This window comes from Herpailurus yagouaroundi, unplaced genomic scaffold (genome assembly GCF_014898765.1).
Source record: "Herpailurus yagouaroundi ecotype Mexico unplaced genomic scaffold, PumYag 180, whole genome shotgun sequence".
In the NCBI taxonomy this organism is placed as follows: Eukaryota; Metazoa; Chordata; class Mammalia; order Carnivora; family Felidae; genus Herpailurus; species Herpailurus yagouaroundi.
Window position 1 is genome coordinate 6,158,020 of NW_024412411.1, and position 20,441 is coordinate 6,178,460.

At 37.7% G+C, this 20,441-nt stretch overlaps 1 protein-coding gene across 3 annotated transcripts in view; it reads left to right on the plus strand.

Moving 5' to 3' along the window:
• Positions 1 to 20,441, plus strand: part of ACER3 (alkaline ceramidase 3) — a 169,620-nt gene that overhangs the window by 60,804 nt on the left and 88,375 nt on the right. Inside the window, exon 2 of one of the 3 annotated variants that reach the window (XM_040489434.1) lies at positions 2,836 to 2,946. In XM_040489434.1, coding sequence (XP_040345368.1) covers positions 2,836 to 2,946 — 111 coding nt within the window. Of the gene's footprint in view, positions 1 to 2,835; positions 2,947 to 20,441 lie in introns of those variants that run through there. The other 2 variants (XM_040489435.1, XM_040489436.1) reach the window with 2 other exon arrangements.

Sequence of the window (20,441 nt, forward strand, 5' to 3'; positions counted from 1 at the left end):
GAATGGATAAAGAAGATATGACATATATATGGAATATTGCTCAGCCATAAAAAAAAGAATGTGATCTTGCCATTTGTCACAACATGGATAGGCCTAGATGGTATTATGCTAAATGAAATAAATCAAAGAAACACAAACAACATGATTTCACTTGTATATGGTATCTAAAAAACAAACAGCAAAAACAGTTCCATAAATACAGAGAATAAATTATGGTTGCCAGGAAGGATGGGCAAATGGATGAAGTGGGAGATAATGACTTCCAGTTTTGGAATGAATAAGTCACAGGGATGAAAATTAGGGCATAGGAAATAGTATTGTAATTAGCATTGTATGGTGACATTGGTAGGTACACTTGTGGTGAGCACAGCATAATGTATCGACTAGTCAAGTCACTATGCTATATACCTGAAATTGATGGAGCATTATGTGTCAACTGTAATTTAAAAAGGAGCTGACATAACATGTTAACTTCGTTTTTATATTTATCTTTGCATTTTAACATTTAAAATAAAAAGTGAAAACAGTCCTCATAAAACATTTGGAATAATTTAGGTTTATCATTCATGTAACAGCATTAAATTTAAGAAAGATGTGTAATGACTCAAAGACAGGCATTTGTCTTTCAGTTTCAGTTTCCACTGTATATTCACAGAGAAAAGGCTGTTAGCATTTTTAATTCAAATGAAATAAGGTGCACTAAGGACATCTTTTGCATCAGTTAGGATTAGGTTTGGCTGTGAGTAACAAATATGTGATAATTAATGCTTTAAACAAGATGTAGATTTATTTCAGTCTGAAAGGCAGTTCGGGGCTGGGGTGGCAGCTCCATGGTATCAGGGGTCCAAGCTTCTCTTATTTTGTTGCTCAGCCATGCTTAGTGTAGGGGGCCGGGGCAGGCTGCCCAAGATGGGCCATTTGGCATAAAGATTATTTTAAGTTAAAAGTAATTGAAACCCAGCAGAAGCAGGAAAAGCTCTCTGCCTCCCTGCAACTGCTAAATTTACAATGGAAAGGAGAGCCTGTAACAGGAAGAGAACTATTAACAGAGACTACCTTTTACCTAAGGAATTCACCTGCATAATAGGGCGACGACCTTGTTTTCCCATACATCTCCTTTCACCTTCTTGCTTATGGTCTTTATCCCCTTTGTATCCTTAACTGATCCCCTTTTCTTAACTGATGTAAGTTTCCTGTTGCCTCATTGTCTTTGGAATTTCATGTCTGTGTGGATTCCCCATATATACACCTACTAAGTTTGATTTCCTCCTGATAGTCTGTCTCATGGTCAGTTTGACTCCATGTCCAGCCAGAGGACCATAGGGCAGAGGAAGGTCTTCCTCCCCCAAATTGGATTAGATCCCTACTGTCCCCTCAGAGACCAAGATGGCTTTAGTCATTGCATCCACATTCCCTGTAGCAGAAAAGGGAAGGAGGTGACAAGAAGGGTGTAATCTCCATTTTTCTTGAAAGTACCATACCAGACTTCCACTTACTTACTTAACTTACTTACTTACTTACTTCCTGCAAAGAGGTCTTGGAAATGTAGTTTTCTTAGCTAAGTGGCAATGTATCCAGCTTAAAAATTGAGAGAGAGAGCAGGGGAGGGGCAGAGAGAGAAGGTGACCGAGAATCCCAAGCAGGCTCTGCGCTGTCAGTACAGAGCCCAACTTAGGGTTCAAACTCAAGAACCATGAGATTATGACCTGAGCCAAAATCAAGAGTCAGATGTTTTAACTGACTGAGCCACCCACACATCCTGTCTTTCTGTCTGTTATTTATTTCTAACTTCATTCTGTTGTGGTTGGGAGAGATACATACTTTGTATGTTATCTTTTTCAAGTCTGTTAGAATGTATGGCCTAACATATGCTCTATCTTGGAAAATGTTCCATGTGTACTTGAGAAAAATGTATATGCTATATGGTAGAGTGTTCTATATATGTCGATTTGCAAAAGATACGAGAACAAAAATCAGATGATGATCCATTGCTTTTCATATTTTACTAGAAACATAGAAACTAGAAGTTAAAAATATTACCATAAAGTGGGATTTTAAAAAGATCTATAAAATGCAAACCTCAATTCATTGCTATTTGATTCAACAGATAAAAGTAACACAATTCTATATTTTACCTTTTCATCGCTGTATCTGTGGACCACTCTCTCAGTTGCAAATGGCTACCTTCAACTCATTTTTTGCTATATCTTTGAGGTTCTTTTTGAGATCGTTTTCTTTTTTACCTTTAGAATTTAGAAATTCCTTTAGTGGGTGTTCTGATTGAAAAATCTTCGTTTCATTTGTCAAAAATTATCTTTATTTTTTTTTAAAGATTTTATGTTATTATAATGTTTTTAAGTTTATTTTTTGAGAGCGAGAGAGAGGGGGAGAGAGAGAATCCCAAGCACGTTCCACACTGTCAGTGCAGACCCGGACGTGGGGCTCAAATTCACCAACCGTGAGATCATGACCTGGGCTGAAACCAAAGAGCCAGCCACTTAACTGACTGAGCCACCCAGATGCCCCAAAAGATTTTATTTTTTTAAGTAATCTATACCCAGCGTGGGGGTTAAAGTCACAACCATGGGATCAAGAGTAGTATGCTCTACTGACTGAGCCAGCCAGCTACCCCAAAAGTTATCTTTATTTCACTCAGATTCTTACATAAAATTTTCATTCAGTAGATAATTATTTTCCCTTGGTGCTTTGTAAATATCTTTCCACCATCTTTCTGAAAAGTCACCTATTTAATTTTTATTAAGGGCCAAGTGCATGAATTTTTATTTAAAGGGGTATTAACTAATATAATTATTTTCTTGTGTTTTTCTCCTGTAGGGAATACAGTGAGTAACCTGATTATGATTATACCTCCAATTTTTGGTGCAATTCAGAGTGTTAGAGATGGACTGGAAAAGCGGTACATTGCTTCTTATTTAGCACTCACAGGTATGTGTAACACTTCATATAAAAAATGATGTACAGTATTCAGATGGGCTATTTTTCTCATTCATACCTAAATTGGTTCTTAATTTTATGTTATTACACAACTTGAACATAATCTGAAACTTCTGATTTAAAACTCCGGTAAATAGAACTGCATTTTTTATTAAAACCCAACCACCTTTTTTTTAAGTTTATTTATTTGTTTTGAGAGAGAGACAGAACATGAGCAGGGGAGGGACAAAGAGGGAGACAGAGAATCCTAAGCATACTCCATGCTGTCAGCACAGAACCTGACACTGGGCTTGAACCTATGAGATCATGACCTGAGCTGATATCAAGAGTTGGACGCTTAACTGAGCCACCCAGGTGCCCCAAATTGAACTGCATTTTGAATAGTTTTTTAAAAATTAAATTATTTCAAGCATACAGAATAGAGATAACAAATATACCCATGATATCTTACCACCCAACTTTGTCAGGTCTTAGTACTCTGCAATATTTGTTTCAGATCTTTTTATTTATTAAATAAACTACCATGGGGGGCGCCTGGGTGGCGCAGTCGGTTAAGCGTCCGACTTCAGCCAGGTCACGATCTCGCGGTCCGTGAGTTCGAGCCCCGCGTCGGGCTCTGGGCTGATGGCTCAGAGCCTGGAGCCTGTTTCCGATTCTGTGTCTCCCTCTCTCTCTGCCCCTCCCCCATTCATGCTCTGTCTCTCTCTGTCCCAAAAATAAATAAACGTTGAAAAAAAATTTTTTTAAATAAAAAAAAAAATAAATAAACTACCATGGATGAAATTGAAGCTATATTTGTATTCCTGCCTGATTATATTCCCCTCACCCTCCCAGAGTTAACCTCTATACTTAATTTGATTATAATTTTCTCACTTGGCTTTGTATTTATACTACATATATATGTACACTTAAAAGTATGTATAGTATGGTTTGCATATTTTCAAACATTTTATAAAGGGTATTGTACTTACTGCAACTTACTCATATTTCTCTACTTGTCTGTGAGTCAGGGACTGTCCCTTAGTTATCTTTGTGTCCCCGTTGACTGGCAGTTTAGTGGTCCTCAATAAGTGTTGAATAGATGGATAAATGAACTTTACCAGAATGTAAGATCAGAAAATCTGTCATGTTCTTGCATTATCATCATAAAGACAAAAATAAGAAAGAAAGTTGATTTCTGGTTTATTTCTTTTATATAACCTTCTAAACACAATTTCGTTTGTTTTAGCCCAAAGTAGGTATTATTTATACGTAGGCAGAAAGGACTTCTAATTAGTACAAAACTATAAGATAGAATGTATCCTACCAGATTTTACCATAATTAGATTGAATATGAGAGACTTTAATTTCTGAATCTGTTTCTTATATGCTTGATGTTTTAAGAAAGTTACTTGGTTTAAGAAAATTACTTCAGATGGAAGACTTGTCCACAAACTTAGCTCTTTGCTTTACTTCCTGAGATGTGTTAAGAATGTTTATAAAATATGGGGCTCCTGGTTGGCTCAGTTGGTTAAGCATCTGACTCTTGATTTTGGCTCAGGTCATGATCTCATGGTTGTGAGATCAAGCCTGCCTAGGCTGTCAGCACAGAGCCTGTTTGGGATTCTCTGTCTCTGCCCTTCCTCCAATCATGCGCAGGTACTCTCTCTCTCAAAATAAAAAAATAAACTAAAAAAAAAAAAAGAGAGAATGTTGAGGCACCTGGGTGGCTCAGTCAGTTAAGCGTCCAACTTCGGCTGAGGTCATGATCTGACGGTTTGTGGATTTGAGCCCCACAGCAGGCTTTGTGCTGACAGCTCAGAGCATGGAGCCTGCTTTGGATTCTGTCTGTCTGTCTGTCTGTCTCTCTCTACACTTCCCCTGCTTGCGCTGTCTCTCTCCAAAATAAATAAACATTTAAAAAATAAAAAATAAATAGAAAATTAAGAAAAGAATGTTTATAAAATACTGACAAATCACAATCAGTAATAACAATAAGAATAAAAAGATTCAAGGGACTTCCAGGTTCCCCTGGGACAATGGTGGCCTCCTAAATTAGAATTTGTCCACTTATCCTCCCAGAAGACCATACAGATTAAAAAGGAAAATAAAACCACACTTAATCGATACTTTCAGCTCTACTGTGAGAGAATGAATACTATGAACTTCAAATCATTTTTAAATTAAGAAAAAACCCCACCAGATTCCAACAGAAGTATCTTTTGATGTTTTAGGCTTGGGGTTTGAAAAACTGCATGGAAAAGAGGAGAGGGGTTGAGAGCCTGAGTTTGGAAAGCAGAGCAAAACAAAACAAACAAACAGAAAGTGGAAGCTTCACAGTAAATCCAAAATTTCTGAAAGCAGTCTAGGGTCTGGTAGATCACAGTACCAGTTAAAGGTAAAGGACTTGAAAGTGTGTAAGATCTAGGGTGGCATTTTTAGAAAGGTACCACTTCTGGTAAAGAGATAAATAGAGAGGGGGAGGGATCAGTGAAGGGAAAGAAGGAAGCTAGAGGGAGGAATTAAGATTCTATAGAAACAAAAGAAATATTAAACACATCAGACCTGCCCCCCCTCAACTGCCCTGCCCTCGAATAAGTATATGAAAAAGGACACTGAACCTTACTATTCTGACAGAAGGGGGCAGTCTTGAACTAGGAATTTCTTAAGCCACCCAAACTTTACTCTTTCCACAAAATGGGCCAAAAGAAGCAGTCCATACAAAATCACTGTAAAAAGAAAAGAGAAAATGAGAATCAAAAATTTTTTGGCTTAGGTACATTCTTCCCCCACAACTAATTACAACGCAGAAAGAAACTGTAGCATAAAACTCCAAAATGAATTAAGTAGTCTCAAACAAATGAATCAAAAATTTAAAAACTAGTAACATTCTCTTCTCCCAAAAGAAATAAAATTAGAATTGATTAAACTTAGGAAAGGAAAGGTATTAAAGCTGACTTACAATGTGTTGAATATTTAATAAGGGCTATTTAAGAAGGCCAAGAAATAAGCAAAATAATGAAAATGAGATAAAGAAAAAGTGTCAGAGAGGGGCACCTGGGTGGCTCAGTTGGTTGAGTGTTCGACTTTGACTTAGGTCATGATCTCATGGTTGACAAGTTTGAGCCCACCTCAGGCTCTGTGCAGACAACTCAGAGCCTGGAGCCTGCTTCCGATTCCATGTCCCCGACTCATGCTCTGTCTCTGTGTCAAAAATAAATATAAATATAAACATTGAGAAAAAAAGAAAAAGTGTCAGAAAGTGATTGAAATGGAATAGACTCAGCAAAGATCTCAAACACATAATTGGATTCCCTGGAGAAGAAAAACAAAACAGTGAAACAACTTATATTTAAAACTATAATTGAAGAAACTTTTTAGAAATAAGAAAGAAATGAACCTGCATATTAAAAGGACCATTTTTACCTCTTAAAACTGACTTGCAATGGTTAATTCTGAAACATAGCCTCAGTAAAACTACTGGATTTTAAAAATAAAAAAAAATTCTTAAAACACTAGTGAAAAAGACCAGGTTACTGACTTAGACAAATAAATCAGGCTGGCATTAGACTTCATAAGCAACATACAAAGGCACCAGTAGAACAGCATTTTTAGTGTAAGGCATGGATTTTATATTACAATCAAGTTTATTTTTTAGGTATCCAGGTTATAGAAAGATAATTTTAAATATGCAAGTACTCTCACCTCTATACAGGACTCCTTCTTGATGAATCCATGAGCACTGCATGAATTTAGTAGCTATTGTCCACATGTGGCAATTTAAATGTAAATTAATTAAAATTAAATAAAATGTAAAATTCAGTTCCTCTGTCACACTAGCCACATTTTGAGTGCTCATTATATGTGGCTGGTGGCTACCCTATTGGGCAATGCAGATATAGAATGTCTCTATCATCACAGAAAGTTTTGCTGACTGCATTGTACTAGAGAATGATGTTCATCCAACTAAGAGAGAACACTGGGAAAATGTTAGCAAAATGTGTAATGATGAGCCTTTTATATATTTAATATATCTGTCAGTGCACAGCTGGATGCGGGGCTCAAACTTACAAACTGTGAGATCATGACCTGAACCAAAAATCAAGAGTCAGACACTTAACCTACTGAGCCACCCAGGCGCCCTGAGAGTGCAATTTTTTAATGAGAGATGGAAAGGACAAAGTAGAATAAGTTTGTTGACTATTGCCTAGGTGGCAAGTTGAGTATTAAGGAATATGATTTAAAAGTAACAAATCAGATTGTAAAAGGTCAAGTAAGAAAAGAAAGGGGGACAGAGGGTACTATAAAATATGCATAAGTACAAAAGAAACACTAGAACAACAACAAAAAAAGCTCTTTCCTACATACTGAAATAATTTATTTTAATTTTTAAATTTTTTTTATTTTGAGAGAGAGAGAGCGCGCACACACATGTGTGAGTGGAAGAGGAGCAGAGAGAGCCAGGAGAGAGAGAGAATCCCAAGCAGGCTCCACACTGTCAGAGTAGAGCCTGATTTGGGACTCGAACTCACAAACAGTGAAATCATGACCTGAGCTGAAACCAAGAGTTGGACGCTTAATTAACTGAGCCACCCAGGAGCCCCCGAAAGAATTCTTTTTTTTAAATTTTTAATTTTATTTATTTATTTATTTATTTTAAATTTACATCCAAATTAGTTAGCATATAGTGCAGCAATGATTTCAGGAGTAGACTCCTTAGTGCCCCTTACCCATTTAGCCCATCCCCCCTCCCACAACCCCTCCAGTAACCCTCAGTTTGTTCTCCATATTTATGAGTCTCTTCTGTTTTGTCCGCCTCCCTGTTTTTATATTATTTTTGTTTCCCTTCCCTTATGTTCATCTGTTTTGTCTCTTAAAGTCCTCATATGAGTGAAGTCATATGATATGTGTCTTTCTCTGACTGACCGATTTCACTTAGCTTAATACCCTCCAGTTCCATCCATGTAGTTGCAAATGGCAAAATTTCATTTTTGTTGATTGCCAAGTAATACTCGATTTTTTATATATACCACATCTTCTTTATCCATTCATCCATCGATGGACATTTGGGCTCTTTCCATACTTTGGCTATTGTTGATAGTGCTGCTATAGACTTTGGGGTGCATGTGTCCCTTTGAAACAGCACACCTGTATCCCGTGGATAAATACCTAATATTGCATTGCTGGGTTGTAGGGTAGTTCTGTTTTTAGTTTTTTGAGGAACCTCCGTACTGGTTTCCAGAGTGGCTGCACCAGCTTGCATTCCCACCAACAATGCAAAAGACATCCTCTTTCTCCACATCCTCACCAACATCTGTTGTTGCCTGAGTTGTTGATGTTAGCCATTCTGACAGGTGTGAGGTGGTATCTCATGGTGGTTTTGATTTGTATTTCCCTGATGATGAGTGAAGTTGAGCATTTTTTCATGTGTTGGTTTGTCATCTGGATGTCTTCTTTGGAGAAATGTCTATTCATGTCTCTTGCCCATTTCTTCACTGGATTCTTTGTTTTTTGGGAGTTGAGTTTCATAAGTTCTTTATAGATTTTGGATACTAATTCTTTATCCAGTATGTCATTTGCAAATATCTTCTCCCATTCTGTCAGTTGCCTTTTAGTTTTCCTGATTGTTTCCTTCGCTGTGCAGAAGCTTTTTATTTTGATGAGGTTCATTTTTGCTTTTGTTTCCCTTGCCTCCAGAGACGTGTTGAGTAAGAAGTTGCTTCAGCCAAGATCAAAGAGGTTTTTGCCTGCTTTCTCCTTGAGGATTTTGAAGGCTTCCTGTCTTATGTTTAGGTCTTTCATCCATTTTGAGTTTATTTTGTGTATGGTGTAAGAAAGTGGTCCAGGTTCATTCTTCTGCATTTCGCTGTCCAGTTTTCCCAGCACCACTTGCTGAAGAGACTGTCTTTATTCCATTGGATATTCTTTCCTGCTTTGTCAAAGATTAGTTGGCCATACATTTGTGGGTCCATTTCTGGGTTCTCTATTCTGTTCCATTGATCTGAGTGTCTGTTCTTGTTCCAGTACCATACTGTCTTAATGATTACAGCTTTGTAGTATAGCTTGAAGTCTGGGATTGTGATGCCTCCTGCTTTGGTTTCCTTTTTCAAGATCGCTTTGGCTATTAGGGGTCTTTTGTTGTTCCATACAAATTTTAGGATTATTTCTTCTAGCTCTGTGAAGAAGGCTGGTGTTATTTGGATAGAGATTGCATTGAATATGTAGATTGCTTTGGGTAGTATCGACATTTTAACAATATTTGTTCTTCGTATCCAGGAGCATGGAATCTTTTTCCAGTTTTTAATGTCTTCTTCAATTTCTTTCATAAGCTTTCTATAGTTTTCAGTGTATAGATTTTTCACCTCTTTGGTTAGACTTATTCGTAGGTATTTTATGTTTTTTGGTGCAATTGTCAATGGGATCGATTCCTTGATTTCTCTTTCTGTTGCATCATTGTTTGTGTACAGGCAACTGACTTCTGTGCATTGATTTTATATCCTGTAACTTTGCTGAATTCATGAATCAGTTCTAGCAGTTTTTTGGTGGAATCTTTTGGGTTTTCCATATAGAGTATCATGTCATCTGTGAAGAGCGAGAGGTTGACCTCCTCCCGGCCAATTTGGATGCCTTTTATTTATTTGTGTTGTCTGATTGCAGAGGCTAAGACTTCCAATATATTGAATAACAGTGGCGAGAGTGGACATCCCTGTCTTGTTCCTGACCTTAGGGGGAAAGCTCTCAGTTTTTCCCCATTAAGGATGATATTAGTGTTGGGTCTTTTGTGTTTGGCTTTTATGATCTCGAGGTCTGAGCCTTCTTATCCCTACTTTCTTGAGGGTTTTTATCGAGAAAGGATGCTGTATTTTGTCAAACACTTCCTCTGCATCTATTGAGAGGATCATGTGGTTCTTGTCCTTTCTTTTATTGATGTGATAAATGACGTTAATTGTTTTGCAGATATTGAACTAGCCCTGCATCCCAGATATAAATCCCACTTGGTTGTGGCGAGTAATTTTTTTAATGTATTGTTGGATCCGGTTGGCTAATATCTTGTTGAGGATTTTTGCATCCATGTTCATCAGGGAAATTGGTCTGTAGCTCTCCCTTTTAGTGGGGTCTCTGGTTTTCGTATCAAGGTAATGCTGGCTTCATAGAATGAGTTTGGAAGTTTTCCTTCCATTTCTGTTTTTTGGAACAGCTTCAAGAGAATAGGTGTTAATTCTTCCTTAAATGTTTGGTAGCATTACCCTGGAAAGCCATCTGGCCCTGGACTCTTGTGTTTTGGCAGATTTTTGATTACTAATTCTATTTCCTTACTGGTTATGGATCTGTTCAAATTTTCTATTTCTTCCTGTTTCAGTTTTGGTAGTGTATGTTTCTGGAATCTGTCCATTTCTTCCAGATTGCTCATTTTATTGGCGTATAATTGCTCATAATATTCTCTTATTATTGTTTCTATTTCTGCTCTGTTGGTTGTGATCTCTCCTCTGCATTCTTGATTTTATTTATTTGGGTCCTTTTTGATCAAAGTGGCTAGCGGTTTATCAATTTTGTTAATTCTTTCGAAGAACTAGCTTCTGGTTTCATTGAACTGTTCTACTGTTTTTTGTTTGTTTCGATAGCATTAATTTCTGCTCTAATCTTTATTATTTCCTGTGTTATTCTCGTTTTGGGTTTTATTTGCTGTTCTTTTTCCAGCTCCTTAAGACGTAAGATTAGGTTGTGTATCTGAGATCTTTCTTACTTCTTTAGGAAGGCCTGGATTGCTGTATACTTTCCTCTTATGAACACCTTTGCTGCGTCCCAGAGGTTTTGGGTTGTGGTGTTATCATTTTCATTGGCTTCTATATGGTTTTTAATTTCCTCTTTAACTTCTTCTTCTTTAGTAGGATGTTCTTCAGTCTCCAAGTATTATTTACCTTTCCAAATTTTTTCTTGTGGTTGATTTTCGAGTTTCATAGCGTTGTGGTCTGAAAATATGCACAGTATGATCTCTATCTTTTTTTTTTTAATTTTTTTTTAACCTTTATTTATTTTTGAGACAGAGAGAGACAGAGCATGAATGGGGGAGGGTCAGAGAGAGGGAGACACAGAATCTGAAACAGGCTCCATGCTCTGAGCTGTCAGCACAGAGCCCGACGTGGGGCTCGAACCCACAGACCGTGAGATCACGACCTGAGCTGAAGTGGACGCTTAACCAACTGAGCCACCCAGGCGCCCCTGATCTCGATCTTTTTACACTTACTTAGGGCTGATTTGTGTCCCAGTATATGGTTTATTCTGGAGAATGTTCCATGTGCACTGGAGAAGAATGTATATTCTGCTGCTTTAGGATGAAATTGTTCTGAATGTATCTGTTAAGTCCATCTGGTCCAGTGTGTCATTCAAAGCCATTGTTTCCCTGTTGATTTTTTGATTAGATGATCTGTCCATTGTTGTAAGTGGGGTGTTGAAGTCCCCTACTATTGTGGTATTACTATCGATGAGTTTCTTTATGTTTGTGATTAATTGATTTATATATTTGGGTACTCTCACATTTGGCGCATAAATGTTTACAGTTCTTAGATCTTCTTGGTGCATAGACCCCTTAATTATGATATAATGCCCTTCTTCATCTGTTGTTATAGTCTTTATTTTAAAGTCTAGATTGTCCGATACAAGTATGGATACTCTGGCTTTCTTTTGGTAGCCATTATCATGATAGATGGTTCTCCATCCCCTCACTTTCAATCTGAAGGTATCTTTTGGTCTAAAGTGGGTCTCTTGTAAACAGCATATAGATGGATCTTTTTTTCTTAACCATTCTTTTACCCTATGTCTTATGATAGGAGCACTGAGTCCATTGATGTTTAGAGTGAATACTGAAAGATATGATATTATTGCCATTATGTTACTTGTAGTGTTGTAGTTTCTGGTGGTGCTCTCTGGTTCTTTCTAATCTTTGTTGCTTTTGGTATTTACATATATATATATAAATATATATATATATATATATATATATGTATTCATCTTTTCTCCCCTCAGAGAGTCCCCCTTAAAATTCTTGCAGGGCTGGTTTAGTGGTCACGAACTCCTTTAATTTTTGTTTGTCTGGGAAACTTTCTGTCTCTCCTCCTATTTTGAATGACAGGCTTGCTGGATAAAGAATTCTTGGCTGCATATTTTTCTGATTAAGCACATTGAATATATCCTGCCACTTTCTGGCCTGCCAAGTTTCTGTGGATAGGTCTGCTGCAAACCTGATCTATCTTCCCTTGTAGGTTAAGGACTTTTTTTTCCCTTGCTGCTTTTATGATTCTCTCCTTGCTTTAGTATTTTATGGAGATGACTATGATATGCCTTGTTGATGGTCGGTTTTTGCTGCATCTGATGGGAGTCCTCTGTGCTTCCTGGATTTTGATGTCTGTGTCTTTCCCCAGCTTAGGAAAGTTTTCTGCTATGATTTGCTCACATAACCCTTCTACCCCTATTTCTCTCTCTTCCTCTTCTGGGACCCCTGTGATTCTGATGTTGTTTCTTTTTAATGAGTCACTGATTTCTCTAATTCTTAAATCGTGTTCTTTTGCCTTAATCTCCCACTTTTTTTCTGCTGTATTAGTCTCCATAAGTTTGTCCTCTGAATCACTGATTGTTCTGCCTCATCTGTCCTTGCCACTGTGGCATCCATCCGTGATTGCAGCTCAGTTATAGCATTTTTTGTTCATCCTGACTAGTTTTTACTTCTTTTATCTCTGCAGAAGGGGATTCCAATCTCTTTTTGACTCCAGCTAGTATTCTTATTATCATGATTCTAAATTCTGGTTCAGACATCTTGCTTGTTATCTGTGTTGGTTAAGTCCCCGGCTGTTGTTTCTTCCTGCTCTTTCTTTTGGGGTAAATTCCTTCGTTTCATCATTTTGAAGGGAGAAAAGTTATTAATGAGGTAGAAAAACTTAAAATTAAAAAATATTAAAATTAAAAATTAAACACACACACACAAAATCGAATAAATGATGCTAGATCCTAGGTGTGTTTTGGTCTGCATGTTGAAAGTGGTTTGATAGATTAGAGAGAAAAGAGGGGGAAAAAAATGAAGGTAATTGTTTGAGAATTTGAAAAAATGAATACACTGAAGTAGACTAAAATGAAATGATGGAAGTAAAATAGAATTTGAAAAAATTTTCACATAATTAAAGAATAGAGAAAAGTAAAGAAAAATATTTTTAATAAAAATTGAAAATAAAAATGAATTTTTTCTTTCTGTATTCAAGAAAAAGAAAAGAAACGAAAAAGAGAAAAAAGAAAAAAGGAAATTGTTTGGAAATTTGAAAAAGTGAATACACTGAAGTAGACTGAAAGAAAATGATGGAAGCAAAATAGAATTTGAAAAAATTTACACAAAAGTAAAAAATTAAAAATTAAAAATATTTTTAATAAAAATTGAAAATAAAAATGAATTTTTTTTCTTTCTTTATTCAAGAAAAAGAAAAGTTAAAAAGAGAAAAAAAAAAGGAAAGAAAGAAAATTGAATAGATTCACTTGCTAACAGATTGAAATACGACTGAAATTACTTCGTTCTCCCCTAGAAGTCAGACTATGAGCGCTTTATAGTCCATAAACTAAGCAGGCAGTGAGACTTCTGTTCTTGAAGAGCAAGGTTGGCTCAGTTGGCGGGGCTGTGTAGCGGCTCCATTCTCCACTAGATGGCGCTGCTAGCCTACTGGGGTGGAGTGTTGTGGCACTTGTAGGTGCATATGTGCATGCGTGGGAGCGATGTAAATGGCATCACACAGCTACCCAGTCTCTAGTATCAGAACTCTGTTCTCCCCAATCAGCAATCATGCACCCTTCCTTTGTTTTCAGCTTTCGTCCACTCCCTGCATTTTCACTATCCGTGACCAAGCCCCAGTAGTACCTCTCTCCAGAGTTTTGTCTCCGATGCAGCTGTTTTCCTTGGCTCCTTACTTCTGAGGGACTGCAGCTTTGACCCGTTCCACCCCTCTGTGGAGGGTCTCACCAAGCAATGGCCGAATGCCTGCCACACCCAGGAAAGCTTGTGAGACCATGCTGCTGCCGGTGCCCAGAGACTGTGGCCAGTGTAGTGGCAGCATTTCAGGGATTATGGAGAATCACAACACACATCTGGCACCAGGCTTCACCCTTAACCACCTTGTTCCAGCACCAGCGAATGTGGCCATTCTCTGGGGTCTGCTGGGACCAGGTGGCCTCAACAGTCTCTACCAAATGTCCTTCCAGTAGTGGAACTGCTTTTCCATGTGTGGCTCACGAACCACCCGGACCCCACTCTCCTCCTGGGGGTTCACCCTTCCCACCAGAGCACCACCAGGTATTGAGCAACGGAGTTACAGACTCTGCACTCCCCTTGTTTACAGTGTTAATGGAATTTAAACCCTCTCCTTTCTCCTTTCTCCCTTTTTAGTTTAGTCCCTGCGGCTGTTTCCAATTTTCCACTTTCTGTCCAGCTGCTTTTGGGGAGGGGTGCTTTTCCTGTATTCTCCCCCCACCCCAATCCCGTCTCCATCCTCTCTCCGCCCTCAAAAGCAGCTCCCTGTCCGCCTCAGCTTCTCTCTCCCCAAGTTCAACTCTCCGCACTGTGTATCTGCTGAATTCTGTGGTTCAGGTTGTACAAATTGTTGTGTTAATCTTCAGATCAGTTCTCTAGGTGTGCAGGATGGTTTAGTATTGGTGTAGCTGTATTTCATGGACACGAGACACACAAAAAACTTCTGTGCTGTTCCACCATCTTGGCTCCGTCCTCAAGAATTTTTTTTAAAAGGGGGGGGATAAAAAGAAAAGTGAAATATTAAGATGTCGAAGGGCAAGAAAAAAGACCACAAAGTAAAGCTGATGAAAGTTCAAGGGAGGAAATTATAAAGACATAAACAGAAATTAACAAGACAGAGAACAGAAAAACATAGTACTAATTAATGTAGCAAAATTTGTGTTTTTTTAAAAGAAAAAGTCTGCTAGCTAACTTAAGAATGAAAAAGCAAACATAAACATACATAATAAGTGGCAAAGGGAAATAGCCATTGAAACAAAGGAATTAAAATTTAAAACCTCTGTATAAATAAATTTAGAATTGGACAATGTACTAAGAAAGTAGGTTGCCAACCCAAAAACAAATAATCCAATGAAGAAATGGGCAAATGACATGAATAGGCACTTCGCCAAAGAAGACATCCAGATGGCAAAGCGACACATAAGAAAATGCTCAGCATCCGTCATCATCAGGGAAATACAAATAAAAACACAATGAGATACCACCTCACACCTGTCAAAATGGCTAACATTAACAACTCAGGCAACAACAGATATTGGCAAGGATGCGGAGAAATAGGATCTCTTGTGCGCTGCTGGTGGGAGTGCAAACTTGTACAACCACTCTGGTAAACAGTATGGACTTTCCTCAAAAAATTAAAAATAGAACTACCCTACAACCCAGCAATTGTACTACTAGGTATTTATCCAAAGGATACAGGTATGCTGTTTTGAAGGGACACGTGCACCCCAATGTTTATAGCAGCACTATCAACAATAGCCGAAGTATGGAAAGAGCCCAAATGTCCATCAATGGATGAATGGACAAAGAAGATGTGGTATATATATACAGTGGAGTATTACTCAGCAGTCAAAAAGAATGAAATCTTGCCTTTTGCAGGTATGTGGATGGACCTAGAGGGTATTATGCTAAGTGAAATTAGTCAGAGAAAGACAAATATCATATGACTTCACTCATATGAGGACTTTAAGAGACAAAACAGATGAACATAAGGGAAGGGAAGGAAATAGAATATAAAAACAGAGAGGGGGACAAAACATAAGAGACTGTTAAATGTAGTGAACAGAGGGTTGTTGGAGGGGTTGTGGGAGGTGGGATGGGCTAAATGGGTAAGGGGCATTAAGGAAACTACTCTTGAAATGATTGTTACACCATATATATGCTAACTAACTTGGATGTAAATGAAAAATAATTAAATTATTAATAATTAAAAAGAAAAGAAAATAGGTAACCAAAATTGACCCCAGGAAAGACAAAGCTTTGAACAGACCAATTTCTATGTAAAAAATAGAGTAAGTTATCAAGGAACTCCTCCACAGAATAATATGACACCCAGATAATTTCAGAGTTCTATGAAAACTACAAAGACCTGATAGTTCCAGTATTATGTAAATTTTTCCAAAGCATGCATAATGAAGGAAAATTTCCAAATCCTCTTTATGAAGCAAACAACATTGTTATGTAAACCTGATAAAAATGCCAAAAAAAAGAACTAATACAAATATCAATGCAGATATCATAAATTATTAGGAAACAGAAAGGAGTGAACTACTAATGCATGTAACAACATGGAGGAACCTCAGAAACATTTGGCAAGTGAAAGAAAATAAAAAACACAAAAGAACACAGATTATATGCTTCTGTTTATGAAATCATGTGATTTGTAAATTATTATAAATTATATAAATTCTTTATAAATTATATGATTCTATTATGAAATTTCTAGAAAAGACAAAATCATGGAAATACAAAGGAAATCATTAGTTACCTGGGGTTTAGGGTGGGAGTGGATGTTGACTGCAGATGGGTATAACAACTTCTTTGGGTGTTGCAGTTACCACAAAACTGGATTGTGGTGATGGTTGCACAACTTTTTTTTTTTTTTTTTTAAGTTTATTTATTTACTTTGAGAGAAAGAGAAAGTACAAGCAGGGGGAGGCCAGGGAAAGGAAGAGAGAATCCTAAGCAGCTCCACACTGACAGCGCAAAGCCCGATGCAGAGCTCCAACTCACAAACTGTGAGATCATGACTTGAGCAGAGACCAAAAGTCAGATGCTTAACTGACTGAGCCACCCAGGTGCCCCCACAACTCTTTAAATTTATAAAAACTCGGGGCGTCTGGGTGGTTCACTCGGTTAAGCATCCACCTTGGGCTCAATTCATGATCTCTCGGTTCATGTGTTCAAGCCCCGCATTGGCCTCTCTGCTGTCAGCACGGAGCCTGCTACAGAGCCTTGGTCTGCCTCTCTTTATGCCCCCCCCCCCATCTCAAAACACTAAATAAGCATAAAATTTTTACAAAGATAAATTTAGTTTGGCCAACTAATCTTTGACAAAGGAGGAAAGAATATCTAATGGAATAAAGGCAGTCTCTTCAGCAAATTGGAAAATTTGACAGCAACATGCAGAAGAATGAACCTGGACCACTTTCTTACACAATACACAAAATAAACTCAAAATGGATGAAAGACCTAAACATAAGACAGGAAGCCATCAAAATCCCCAAGGAGAAAGCAGGCAAAAACCTCTTTGACCTTGCCTGTAGCAACTTCTTACTCAACACATCTCTGGAGGCAAGGGAAACAAAAGCAAAAATGAACTATTGGGACCTCATCAAGATAAAAAGCTTCTGCACGGCAAAGAAAACAGCAAAACTAAAAGACATCTGATGGAATGGGAGAAAATATTTGAAAATGACATATCAGATAAAGGGCTAGTATTCAAAATCTATAAAGAACTTATCAAACTCACTGCCCAAAAAACAAATAATCCAGTGAAGAAATGGGCAAAAGACATGAATGGACACTTTTCTAAAGAAGACATTCAGATGGCTAACAGATACATGAAAAAATGCTCAGCGTCACTCATCATCAGGGAAATACAAATCAAAACCACAACAAGATACCACCTCACACCTGTCAGAATGGCTAAAATTAACAACTCAGGCAATGACAGATGCTGGTGAGGATGTGGAAAAAAGAGGAACCCTTTTGCATTGCTGGTGGGAATGCTGACTGGTGCAGTCACTCTGGAAGACAGTATGGAAGTTCCTCAAAAAATTAAAAATAGAACTACCCTACAATCCAGCAATTGCATTATTAGGTATTTATCCAAGGGATACAGGTGTGCTGTTTCAAAGGGACACATGCACCGCAATGTTTATATCAGCACTATTGACAATAGCCAAAGTATAGAAAGAGCCCAAATGTCTGTCGACAAATGGATAAAGAAGATGTGGTATACACACATACACACACACACACACACACACACAATGGAGTGTGTAATTCGGCAATCAAAAAGAATGAAATCTTGCCATTTGCAACAACGTGGATGGAACTAGAGTGTATTATGCTAAGCGAAATTAGAGAAAGACAAATGATATAACTTCACTCATATGTGGAATTTAAGGTACAAAACAAATGAACAGAAGGGAACGGAAGCAAAAAGAATATAAAAACAGGGATGGAACAAAACATAAGAATCTCTTAAATATAGAGAACAAACTGAGGGTTGTTAAAGGTTGTGGGTAGATGGATGGGTAAATGGGCAAGGGACATTAAGGAGGACACTTGTTGGGATAAATATAGGGGATGAATCACTGGATTCTACTCCTGAAATCATTATTGCACTATATGCTAACTAACTTGGATGTGAATTAAAAAAAAAAATAAAATGGAAAGAAAGGAAGGAAGGAAGAACGAATAAAGAAGGAGAAAGAAGAAAGAAAGAAATTAATTGAGTAGCGCCTGCATAGCTCATTTGGTTAAGCATCCGACTCTGGATCTGGGTCAGGTCATAATCTCTCAGTTCGTGAGTGTGAGCCCCGCGTTGGTCTCTGTACTGCCCATGTGGAGTCTGTCCCATGAGGAGCCCTCTCTCTCCTTCTGTCTCTGCCCCTCCCCCCCTCAGAATGAATGAATGAGTGAATAAAAATAAACTTACAAAAACTCAAAAAGTCATACATGTACAATGAGTGAATTTAATGGTATATATCAATACTTGCTTTAAAACTAAACACGAATGGACACAGGAAATGGAGTAATGTGCATACTATGTGAGAGAAGGAGGGACACGTTGAGTGTTTACATCTCAGAGGTGGGGCTGAAGGAAGAAAAGCAGTAGAGGAGAATATAGATACAGAAAACTTGAAATCAGCAATAGTGTGTAGAGTAGCAGTATCTCCTTTCTGGTGGAGTATAGCTACTTTTCCTGTTGTACCTGGTGTTTAGGATCCAGGCAGCCACTCTTAATTGTTTTGTTTTTAATTTTTTTAATGCTTATTATTATTATTTTTTTTTTTTTGAGAGAGAGTGAGCAGGGAGAGTGTGAGCACAGAGAGAGAGAGAGAGAGAGAGAGAGAGAGAGAGAGAGAGACAGAATGTGAAGCAGGCTCTAGGCTCTGAGCTGTCAGCACAGAGCCCAATGTGGGGCTCAAACTCATGAACCACAAGATCATGACCTGAGCCAAAGTCAGACACTTAACTGACTAAGCCACACAGGTGCCCCACTCCTAATTGTTGAAGATTAATGAATCCTATTTGTCACCGTGAGTTTATAGATACGATGTTTTGAGTAACTGTTCCACATATTGTGGTAATCTCTCTTCTGATATTCCTGTGATTATATGGAGGTACATATTTTCTAAATTATTTTTTCCTGTAATCTTTTTCCAACTGAAAAAGGTTTAGGGGTGATTAAAGGAGATAAAAATAGAGCACAATAGAGGCAATATAATGAAATTTTTGGGACTCTGTCTCTTGATGGAAGGCATCCTTATGAAATTTATTCTCTAAAGGTTAGAGAAAGCCCTTACGCTCAATTTTTAAAGCAATTTCTTCCAATTATACCACTGATATAGATTAATAAGTCCTTATTCAATTCCTTAGAACCAGAAGTATTTCTGAATCCAGATTGCTTTTGGATTTTAGAAAATTAATAGGTTGTATATACTGCAGTCTACCTACGAAGCCCACCAAGGCTTGGGGCAGCACTTCATAGGTGAACTATTCATATTGCTGCGTAACATGAATAGTCACACTAACTGGGCTAAACATTTATTATAAATAGCCTTATGTCCAGTCAGGTCAGATTTTACTGTCAAGTCAATTTGTGCCAAACGTGATGAACAAAACAACTTTTAGTTTTAAGAACTTTTCTTTTTTTGAGTTATTAAGCAAGATATTTAAGTTTATTTGACTCTTTTTTCTTATTCATTATTAAAAAAATTTTTTTTAATGTTTATTTGTTTTTGAGAGACAGAGGAGGCCACAGAATCTGAAGCAGGCTCCAGGCTCTGAGCTGACAGCACAGAGCCCAACGTGGGGCTCAAACTCACAAAAAGTGAGATCATGACCTGAGCCGAAGTCAGACACTTGACTGACTGAGCTACCCAGGCGCCCCCGTATTTCCTATTTTAAAAAGTAGTAGATAGTAAATAGAATCTGACCCTATAGTAGGAAAATAACAACCCATTACAACTGGAGTTTGTTACCCAGGGCTCAAGATCATTGAAATTTAGAGGAGATCCGTTAATAGAATTTATTATAGTAGCAAATTCAAGAAGAGAAACCATGTGATTATCTTCATAAATGCTGAAAAAGCCTTTGTCAAAATTCAGTACCCATTTCTGGCAAGAAATAAAACTCAAGACTCAGTCGGTTAAGCGTCCGACTTCGGCTCAGGTCATGATCTCGTGGCTTGAGAGTTTGAGCCCTGCGTCAG